Source organism: Lactuca sativa, chromosome 4 (genome assembly GCF_002870075.4).
Source record: "Lactuca sativa cultivar Salinas chromosome 4, Lsat_Salinas_v11, whole genome shotgun sequence".
In the NCBI taxonomy this organism is placed as follows: domain Eukaryota; kingdom Viridiplantae; phylum Streptophyta; class Magnoliopsida; order Asterales; family Asteraceae; genus Lactuca; species Lactuca sativa.
In genome coordinates, this window is record NC_056626.2 from 175012322 (window position 1) to 175024719 (window position 12398).

Below are 12398 nucleotides of genomic sequence, written 5' to 3' on the forward strand. Positions count from 1 at the left end.
TATGAAAAATAAATAAATAAATAAAGGTAACATACATTATGTCTCAATGTATAAGGAAGGAATACAATTCTCTCCTCCAAACACTACTCATCATCAACACTATAAGAACAATCTCATGATATTCGTGAACCTTCATATAACAACCTCTCATTTTTACTAAGGGCATCTCCAACCCTACACCAAAAATCCTATTTTCCACTAAAAATTACACTATAACGCCCCAACCCTACACTACACCTAACACTATATATGGAGTTAGAGAATATAATGATACACTATTCATCAACACTCAGTATAGTGTTAAAGTTTCATTTGTACAATTTGGTCCTTTAACTTTGAACATAGTTATGTTTTGGTTATTTTATATAATTATAATGTTTATATAATAACAATATTAGATTTGTGTTAAATATAACTTTGTTTTATTTAATAAAACATTTTATGGATGTTTTGTTCATAAATATTTGATAATATAATTTATTAAGCATTTGTAATAAAAATATATTAGTCAAGTTTATAAAAAGCTAATAAACATAAAGGTTGTTTTTGTAAAATTATAATAGTTGGATAAAAAGAATATACCTAAAATATTTTTTTTAGTGTTAAATATAATGTAATGAGTTGAAGTAATTTAATGTTTACACTATCTTTTACACTATAATTATAAGTATAGTATAAAAAAATGGTGTTAAGGGTTGGAGATGGTAACCATCTCTAACCTTTAACATTATCTTTTTACACTATATATAGTGTAAACACTAAATTACTCAAACTCATTACACTGTATTTAGTGTTAAAATAAATCCAATATTATATATAATGTTACACTAAAATCCAACATTAAATTACTCCAACTCATTACACTATATTTAGGGTTAGAGATGCCCTTAAAACTTTATTTTAACGAACACAAGTGGAGGCAAATTATGATTTTTTTTTTCACAGCATCATGCATTTGCATCGTAAAGGTAAAACAACTACCCTCAACCCAAAATAACTTATTCTTCTAGTTCTTATAAAATCTAAAAGGCAAGAAACATAGGAATCAACACTAGAGCAACTAGAGAATTGTATGGTAACAACAGAAAACAATTGAATCTTTGGAGGCATATTCAATGAACGACAAAAAAGTTTGAACCCACTCAAATGAGAAACAGTATTTGGCTCAAGTTAAATGAGATGAGCGTGATAATCACTTATCACATGACTAAAAAATGATCATATGGTAAGTGTAAACCTATCTTTAAAGATTTGATATAAATACCAACCTTGTGAGGAAAGGGTTGGTTAATGGAAGAATGAGGATCATAAGCCTCAACATCGTGGATGGGTGAAATATTGAATTATCTATAATCTCTGACACCTTTGATGACGTATGAGACGAATCCACTTCTCCAAATATATACGAGACATAATATTTGGAGTGAATAACAACAATGGAGAAGATGCAAATAAGATTACTAATAAAAGAAATCCTAATCATCATACATGTTTTAAGGAAACTAAATGGTAAGATAATTATATACTGATATTAATTCCTATTTATGCGATACGACTACGTTTAATGTGAGAAACGACGACATGCCTTATAAAAGAATGTATACAGACAAACAACTATATCTATAATGATTATAGTCCTAAATGCGATATTGTTCTCTCTCAATCACAATTCAAACCGGAGGATTAATGGTGGACCCCTCCTTTGACCCAACATCGTAAGTTATGCTCCATAACATATGACCATGGTCCAACAATTAATCGAACAAGTACAAGCGTGCTACTCAAGATCGTCCAAAATCTCACTAGATGACAAACCGTACATTTTATAACTATAAACAAACCGCTATCTCATCTCGTCAAGTATAAAAAAATAATGATTATCTCCTCAAACCATTCCAAACATCATATTGTTGTCTCAATATCTTAATCTATAGATACCCAACTAAATAAATACCAATACACAAACCAAACATATCTACTTATGGACACGCCTAACCTAATTGTTTGCTATACAAGTGATACAAATTGTTGGGTCACAACCTTTCTTCTCAAGTACCAACACTAGCTAACCCATTGAAAGTAATGTAATGATTAACAATGTTGTTGTGTTAAGCCTATCAGGCATACAACATGCCGCACAAGGTGGCTACATCATCGGTTCTCCACCATAGAAGAGGGGTAGGAGAAAGAATGAAGAAATGACGTGACACAGTATAATTAAGGTCACGCTTCTCCACGTCTACAAGCTATCACATCAACACCATGCCTCCCCACACTAAGAAGGGACGACTTCAGAAAGCTCTATATCATCACCACACTCTTGGTGTTGGGTGTATGTCTGACTTAATCGATACATTTTGGTGCTAGCATACATACTTGGCTAACAAGATCTCTAACCTATGTAGTTATCGTGGTCAAAATTTAAATAGCGGTCACATGCAGCTATTTGAGATCGCGGTTATCGCGGTGGTATAGCGGTGATATAGCGGTTTTTTAATCTTACTTATAATTTATAATTTTATATTATATTTATATATAATTTATATATTTGGTTATTAATACTATAAGTCTATATAGAATTAATATCATCAAACCTAGAAAATTATATAAAAACATAACATAATATTCTATTATAGTAATATGGAAACTAGGTAGTGTCAAAGTGTCAAAAAGACTTTAATTGCATTTCATGTGTTCAATATCGTATTAGTAGGTCCTAGTTGATTTAAGGAGTTAAGTCTCAAGTCATAGCGTCATAGGTGTGGGTCGATTTACAAAAAAACATTAATGGAGTCCTACCATTGCACCTCAAATCTTCGTGAGTACAGAAAGAGATGACAAAGAGAGTTATCGGTAGACGTAGTTGCTTTGAATGTTTTTAATTATGTTAGTTGTTCAGGCTTTTTAAAATGAAATTGTAGTGAGATCATTAAAACTAGCTTTTCATTAACAAAGTAACCAAATGGCCCAAAATGTGAATGAAAATGGAATAGCGCCCGTAGCGCCGCTATAACGGTTATTGAAATAGCGGTAAATAGCGCCGCTAATAACTTAGGTGCTGTTTGTTTTTCTTTAAAAACCTCTTCAAACCACTTATTGTTGCGCGGCGCAGCACACGCGCAACACTTTCCCTCTCGCAACAGTTTGTTTTTTGGAAGACTTCAGACTACAAAACCTCTGCGCGTGTGCTGCGTGGCGCAGCACTTGACTTGCCTCTTCTAACCTCTTCAGCTTTCATTTTTTCTAAGTGTTTTTTTAAGAATTTTTGTATAACTTTTTTTTAAAACTTTGATTTTCTTAAATTTTTATTTACGGATGTGACACAATTTATTTTTATAATTTCCACGATTTTTTTTAACATGATTTTTTTTACCGTTTTATTAATAATATTTTCAATTTCAGTTGCATCTTTTTTAACGTGTGTAATTTTTTACGAACTTTGTAGACAATGTTTGCAATACTTTCTTAATTTTTTATTATTTTCTTTTTTAATGCTTTTTAAAATTAGTTTTTTTTTTCTAGAATAAAACTATTAGCTTCTTTTACATTTTTTTAAAGTTTTTTTTAAAAAAAAAGTTTTATATTTTTGTTTTTTTACATGTTCTTTTTATTATTATTTCAATGTTTTAAAACTAGAATTATTAAATTTCGGTGTTGAGAATTATTTTCAGTTTATAAAATTAGTTTATTTAAATTTCAGTTTACTGCAGCAGTCTGCAGATGTTAAAAAACAAACATGCTTCTTATTATAGGCTGCAGCCGTTTGTTCCAGTTCTTCTGCTACAGAGGATTGCAGAGATGGTCCGCAGACTTCATGAATTTTCACTTCGAAAAAACAAACACCACCTTAGTGTCTAACAAAGTGTTTCTAAGAGGAAGGTCATAGGTTCAATCTCAGAGCATACCCTAATTTGCTGCTCTAGAAAAAAAAAGACATTAAATGTTTATAGGAAGTTGTTGGAACATAAGTAATTAATGCTAAAAATAAGAAGTTTCAACAAATTTTGTCTAGATTTGTAAAAAGAATCTTCTCTTTCATGAGTCAACAAAGTCAAATATAACGTATAACATGTGAGGTCATCAAACGTCACTTGTTTTTTTTTGTACATCTAGTTGTAAGCATATAATTGGACTGTCATCTCTGAATGTGAAACCTATGTAACATTAATGGAAAAAAATTCATGCATACTTACAACATTGCCATCTATCATCGAACCTTCCACGCGTTGATAAACAAACCCTTTAATTTGCTTATAAATTCTCTCAAACGCCTTGCAATTTGCATTACAATCCACAACCAAATCACTTGCACTCCCCCCCTCTAGCAAAATGGCTTCCGGAAGCAGCTCTTCAGCGAGCGATGGTTCCAGCAGGATCTCGGAACCAGATTCTCCGATTGTCCAAATGTCTGATGACAATTATTTCCATGACTTGAAGGTGGTGATCGGATTACCTGCGGTGGCTGCTGGTGGTAAAGACGAGATGGGTAGCAAAGATGGCGATGGGGTGGTGGCGCCTGCAAATGAAGGGCAACTGTGCATCGGGAGGAACAATGAGTGGTTACTCTGTGGGTTTTGTACGGATCAAGGCATGCGAAGGTATATGGAGGATCGGTATATGATTATCCCGACGTTTCTTTCCCTCGGCTGTAATACATTTGGTGGTTGTACGGCCCCTCAGTGTGAATATGCAGTGAATATGTCTCCGGTTCACTACTTCGCCGTTTTCGATGGCCATGGTGGTTGGCAGGTAAGTAACTAAGATTTTATTATTTTTACACACCCTGTTTTTTACTCGGTTTATTTGATAAATGGAGTTAACTCTTTGGTTTTCCTTTAAATATTTTGTATAATGTTTTTTTTTAAGATAGTTTTTGTATAATAATTAGGAAAACAAAATTTTATCTTTATTAATTATTTAGAGTAAATTAAATGGACATTCATTATGGTTTAGATCTATATGGTTCTTTGACTTTTTTTTTTTCATTGGAACGGTTATTTCAAATTTGTCCATATCTTATTAAATTTATTTATTATTTGTTAACAATTAATAGTTTTAGAAAATTAAATGTGTCTCACCTCCATTCCATCCCACAAAACTCTTTGTAAACCTCATATCCATTTAACTCTTCTCTCAAATCAGACATCAAGAATCCTAAACAACCGAACAATCATCCTTAGCCCACCATAACTAGACCACCACTAGAAACCACTCAATCATTGTCGGAAACAACCGGATCCCGGTTGGAAACGGCCGACTCCTTTTATTCCTTCCCTCTTCTACCATTTCTCCGGTCCTTCCTCCCTCCTTTCTTCTCCCCCCTCCCATGATTAAGTCCCAAACTAAAAGAACAAAAAAAAACATTTCTCCAAACCCTTTATTCACTACCTATCGAGCATTCGTGAAATTGAAACTCTCTCTATATATGTAACTTGATCAAATTACCTGAAACATAAAATATAAATATCGCTTTTTGTATCTACATTTGCTTAAATGACAAGAAAAATACAATCGAATCCCCCAATTAAATCCCTCCTGGATGTTCAAGATGATTGAAAGCCCTCTTTGTATTTTGCATTATAACAAAATAGTAAACAAGAAGGGAAAGAAGGGAGGCAAAGACAACAACGTGTGCGGTGAAGAGGGAGGCGGACGGGTGGTGGCGGCGTCGATAGAGGCTCAGTTGCATATATGGCAAGAAAGCTAGAAAGAGTTAGAAATAGGGGGCCACATGTTTTAATAATATTTTTTTACAGATTAATAACATAGAAATAATAAAAGAAATCATCAAATCAATAAGAGTAAAATAGTCATCAGTTAAGAACCAAATATAAGCAAAACCATAATCTAAGGAGTGTTGAGTGTTCGAGTGAAAATAAAAAGTTAGGAACCAAACACCCTTATTATCTAAACCATATGGACCATTCATATAAGTTACTCTATTTTTTTTATTTCCATGATAAATTATTTTTGTATATTAATCCTTTTTTTATTAAACAACTTGTATTTTACTCTAGAAAAGTTGAAACATCCTTATATTCTAACTGGGACAAAAAGAAAGAAATCTAGTTTGTACATTATATTTAAAATTAGAAAACTTAAATATCATTTTACATTTTCTTTTATAATTATACGTCTATTCATATAAAATTATGACATGTAGATATCATTAATTCTCTTTTTTAATATTCTCTTTTGATATTGACATTTGTCTTGATCTAATAAGTAGAAAAAAAGAGTACAATAAAAAAGATAAGATGATATTCTTAAAATTAGTATACATATATAATCCGGATAACCTGTTGGTATAGGTTGTCTTAAATTTTTAGTACGTGTTAAAATTCAAGAATTTTACTTATTAAAGTAATTAATTTTTTGGTTTTCACATTAGGGTAATTATTTTTTTGGTACACATCTAGGTAACAAATTTTTTGGAAGTGTTTACATATGACAATTATAACCGGTTGCAGCAGGTTGCATCCGGTCATAATGATCATATGTGAACACTTTCAACAAATTCGTTACCTAGATGTGTAAAAAAAAAAGTTACCAAAATATGAACAAAACAAAAAAATAATTAACCTGATAAGTTAATTTGTATTTTTATTAAGGTAGTCGATGATAATATTTGCAATATTAATAGATTTAGTTAAATTTTCTTAAAACAATATTTATGACAATTTATGAGCATTTATGTTTCCAAATACTTTTACTTATATATAGATATTTAATTAATGTAGATAACAAGAACAATGTCATCAATGTAGATAACAACTACTTATATTTTTTGTGTTTTAAATTACTATAATATATGGAACAAACTTCATTAAAAATGATGTTGTTTTTCATGTTATTGGTCTTAATTTCTGTTACTTTTGGTCTCTAATAAATTTAAATGTTTATATTTAATACCTTCAATAATAAAATTCTATAAAACGGCAATATTTTTTTTTTTTTTTTTTAAAACTTATATACAAATATTTAATTATTTATCATCCAAGGATATGCATGTGTACAGTTTCATACCTCTTTGAAATAATTACATGATTGATTTATGAAAATCTTAGATTGATAATAAGATTGATGTTATTGAAACAATTTATGTTTTAGTGTTTGCCTTAACCGTTTTAAAGATACAATCCTTGAGATATTAAACCTATTTGAAATGATAGTAGTTGTAATCAAAATTGATGATAACGATTATAATAAAGACCCATAGATGTTAACAAAATTGTAACAAATAGTAGTGATGTAGTTTTTTTTAATAGGTATAAGCTCTTAGAATCTGCAATGTAGGACTTTAGATAAACAAGAGGGACAATTGGATTAGTTTAAGTTGTTCCATTAGATGCGATTATAAGTGAACAATGAAATAAAACCTATTAAAACAGACTAGCAGTCCACATAAATAGATTTATTTTAGATGAGTATTTCATAGCTATAACAACCGAAGACTCAATTGAATTATGATTAACAGAAAACATGATGACCATATATAAGTACTTATGAGATTGAAACTGATATTACATGTAAAGTCTATTAAGGTCAAAACGTCATCATCATCTATAAAATTGATCAAGTCAACACTCGATCAAATCTAAACCACATAAGCAAGTAACAATCTCAACTTGGCCATCAATTGTAGGTCAAGAATATACTTATTTAGAGTTACAATAAATGATAGGAACATAGATATGAGTAACATATTATCAATAAACAATTTTAGTTAATCATTTCAAGAAATAGTATAACTGAAAGCAATCCTAAAAATTGAATAATCGTCAACACTTCCACACATCTTGATAACAATAGAAAGTAATTAGTTTTTCAATAACAATATAGATATATTAGTAGTTATTTAAAAAATAATAATATCAAATAACAGTTTGATAACGAGGGTTGAAATATACCTTCAATTTTAAGTTTTATCATAAACAAATATATAAATTTAAAAGGAATAATCATTTAGTAGCTGTTTTTTATTTAAAATAACATCTTCATAAAAATAAATAAATAAATTATACACTTTTTGTCTTTGTCTACTAAAAATAGAAATTCGTTGGTTTATGGTTCATTGAATAAAAACTATTTACTATTAGTATTTTAGTTTATGTGAAAATTGAATATTTTAATAAATTAGTAAAATTTTGGTTCCAAATTGTAAACTAGATAAAAATCTAATTTCACTAAATATTTCGATAAAGATATATTTTTATTAATATTTAGGTTAATAACTTAATTGTATATCGAAAATTTATATTTTATATTATATAAGTATATTCAATTTCAGTTTATAAAAAAATGAAAAAAAAACCTAATAAAAGTTTAGTACCAAATTGAAAATACGATAAAAATATTATTTTATTAAATATTTCGATAAAGACACATATGACATATCGATAAAGAAAATAGACAATCATATGAAATTAAGTCTTCAAAATTCATCCCCGAAGAACCCTAGTCCCTAAATCCGCTGTTTACCGGAATAATAATATGTTCTTCTGGCATCACATTTCAAAGCTCTTTCTGGAGAACTCATTTTTGCGCCATTAATGGCATGTCTGAATATTGAAGAAGAAAAAAGAATACACAAATGTCGTAGAAGAAACGGTAACATTCAATTCCTTTTCGTGGTTCACGATGACAGATAAAATTACATCAATCTTTATTCAATCTACGATCTTGATTGAGAAGCTACCATATCATTATATGAATATCACATTCTTGTAATTTACTAATTTGTTAGATTTACTTGAACATAGAGAAGATTTAGGGAAGATTCAAACGAATTTATAGTTCAATAGAGGTTACGCACTGATGATCTATTTAGATTTCAAGTCCTTACTTAGGTTATTACATCTATTGTCTGTTGCGAGTTGATCTTTCCATTTACAACAACATAAAACATGGTGTAGATCAATCTAAATATGAGGTGTAATAACAAAGATTTATCAATGTGCTAGAGTACTTATCAAATCTCAAGCAATTCAGATTTAGGAAAGTAGATGAATAAATATGCATGATCAAATATCAATCATTTACTTTGTTTATGACTTTATGTATGAATGAATCATGCTAGTAACTTACCTACCGAAATTGGTATTGATTGTCATTGGTTAGTAGTTATTTTCTTTTTAAGGTGTAATGATCTGTTTTACTTATTTCCATTAAAAACTAACAATTATTTCATTGATGATGATGATGATGATGATGATACAGGCGAGTGATTATTGTATGAAATCACTGCATACAGCATTGAAAGAAGCATGGGAGACTGCTGACACTACAACCGAATGGAACAAAAAGTGGGGTTCTGCATTTTTTAGGGCTTATGAAAATGTTGATAAGGCATGTGAAATTGAAACTGATGCTGGATCAACTGCATTGGTTGTGCTTCTTTCATCTTGCCAAATTGTTGCTGCGAATTGTGGTGATAGTAGGGCTGTTCTTTGTCGTGGGTCCCACACCATTCCTCTCTCCGAGGACCATAAGGTCTTTTCAATCTCTTATCTTTTTCTCAATGTCTTCTTTTTGCTTATTTTTCTCTAACACAATCACTAATTCTTCTGTTTTAACTTTTAACAGCCTGATAGAGAAGATGAGGAGGAGAGGATTGTTAAAAGTGGGGGCTGCATATTATCAGATGAGTGGGGTACACCGAGAGTGAATGGTGTGCTCGCAATGTCAAGGGCAATAGGTTTATAAATATTCCTTATTTTTATAAATTTTGGTTTCCTTTTTCTTGTAGGACATATATCTTATCATATTCTAAGACTATGTTTGGCAGACTAGCTGAAAAGCTAGTTGTTAGCTGTTAACTGAAAAGCAAGCTGCTAGTTTATAAGCTAACTTTCAAAAAATGATGATTGGTAAAAACTAGATGAAAGAGATAAAATGACATAAAAAGACATTGAAAAAAATGTTTCTATAATTAATTAAGGGTATATTCGGAAGATTTTAAAAAATCTCTTAAATAGCTAGCTTATCAGCTACTTTTTAAATTGACATGTCTGGCAAGCCAAAAAGTAGCTAATAAGCTAGCTTTTTAAAAAACTACTTAGACTAACTTTTTAATAGCTTTTTTAAAATCTTCTGAATATACCCTTAATTAATTATAGAAACATTTTTTTCAATGTCTTTTTATGTCATTTTATATCTCTTTCAGCCAGCTTATCAGCTAGTTTTTACTAAACGTCATTTTTTGTAAGCTAGCAGTTAGCTTTTCAGCTAGCTTTTCTGCCAAACATACCATAAAAAGTAAAAAGTAACTTATAGCCTAACTTTTTAAAAAACTACTCAGACTAGCGTTCGCGTTTCAATGAGCTTATTAAACTTTTTTAAAATTCTTTTAAATATGCCTTTTCTTAATTAAAAAAAAACACAATCTTCTTCATGCACTTTTATGCATCTTGCATATATACGCTAGTTTTACCAAAAACTATTTTTTTATCAACTAGCAGCTCGCTTTTCATCTATCAGCTAGCTTTTCAGTTAGTCTGTCAAACATAACCTAAATCTACAGAAACGTATGATTACAGACTAATTGTAATTATATACTTGTGGTGTTTGAAATGTCAGGAGACAAGAGGTTGAAACCGGCTGTAAGTGCAGTTCCCGATTTGACTTTTACTACGAGGTCAGAAGATGACGAGTGTTTGATAATAGCTACCGATGGTTTATGGGATGTCATGTCCACAACATGTGTTGGAAATTTTGCATGTCAAAAGTTGCAACAAGAGCGCAACGTGGAAAGAGCTAACAAAAGTCCATCGCAATATGTTGCAGAGTGTCTTCACCAAGAAGCGCGTTCGAGATCCAGCTCTGATAATTTTTGTGTGATTGTTGTTGACTTGAAGTCAAAGCCACCAACAAATCCCTAAATTTGATTTTATAAGGTTGATGATTTAGAACAACTATCTATCTATCTATCTATCTATCTATCTATTTTGCTTTTTATAATAATACTCAAGTACTTTTGTGGTTGATATTTGGAGGATGATATAAAATGGTTTCAGACTTTTAGTTAATGTTTCTAAGTTACAAATTTAGTCTTTATGGTTTGGATTGAATTTGTGATTTACTACACTTATGTATATACACATATAGGGAGTGGGGCTTATAGGCTTTAGTTGTTTGTTCGATATGAGATCGTTGGAAAGTGTAGTTGAAAGAAGTGTATATAATAATAATATGATGGAGAAAGAGAATCGCTACTTCTATTGTCCCCTAAAAGTTACAAAATCATATTCTGATCCCTCTTCCCACCCATCCTTGATAAGCTTTTGTTCTTTAACAAAAAGCATGAGATGTGACTATACAATATGAGAGAGAGAGAGAACATCATGGGATACTTACACTTTGTTAAGACCACTTGGTGGTTGGATCTTGCTCGCATAACTTAACAAGCTGGATGTTGGGAATCAGATTAAGACATGATAATGGAAATCGTCAGTTTCAAAACAAATTATGTACATTCACTTAACAAATGTGTCACTAGGCCAATGTAAAAAGTTATTAAGTTGTTAAAATAAAAACTCTTAGGATTATAAAATTCAAGTAGGATTCGTGATATTTAGGAAATGAAGTTTGTGTTTCTTTTTCATCCTAAGAGCATCATCATATGAAAAAGAGCATCATAATGGTAAATCTCTAAGCTTATTAAGTTTATCAAATCAACAAAAAAATTATCTCTTAAATTCCTTATCTTTTTTTTTAAAGATATATTTTATAAAACGTCTTTATTTAACTTTTAGTTTTTAAGAACATGTTATATTTGATATGTGTATTATTTTATTAAACATATAGCTATTTTATACAAATATTGAATATATTTTGTGTATATTAGTTAAAAAATAATATAAAAATATAAAATATAATTAAAAGGGATAAAAAAAATGTTATTAAAATAAGGGAATTAGATGTATTACTTTAATAGTATAATAATGAAAGTTGATTCGTACAAAATAATTTTTCTTCATGCATAACAATATATACACTAAAATGTATTTTATAAATCTATAAAACATAAATTTTTGTGTATGAGGAAAAACTATTATGTACGGATCACTTCCTTATAATAATGGCTAGAAGAACGTTCAACAATTAATAAATAGTAACAAAATAAATTTCAACTTCTTTGGTATTAAAGTGGTTGTTCGAGTAGTAATAAATCATTCAAAAACTTCCGTCAGAATGCTCTAATCTAATTTCTAACTCAAAATCTATAAACTCACTATATCGGTATAAATAAATAAATAAATATTTTTATTTACTTTAAGGGTTATTAACATAAAACCTAAGCGTCGACGTGTCCTATGTTTGCGTTTTGCATCGACGACGTTGTTTTACTATGATCACCGGTGGGGAGATCAGGGTGCTAATGACAACCTATTCAACAA

At 30.0% G+C, this 12398-nt stretch overlaps 1 protein-coding gene across 1 annotated transcript; it reads left to right on the forward strand.

Annotated features, from left to right (window-relative positions):
* The first annotated feature begins 9192 nt into the window (after nt 1–9192).
* LOC111877081 (probable protein phosphatase 2C 6) lies at nt 9193–10880 on the forward strand. The gene is made up of 3 exons (XM_023873621.1): nt 9193–9492; nt 9586–9697; nt 10579–10880. Exons 1-3 carry the CDS (start codon nt 9193–9195, stop codon nt 10878–10880), a joined length of 714 nt encoding a protein of 237 aa, XP_023729389.1.
* Nucleotides 10881–12398: the final 1518 nt, after the last annotated feature.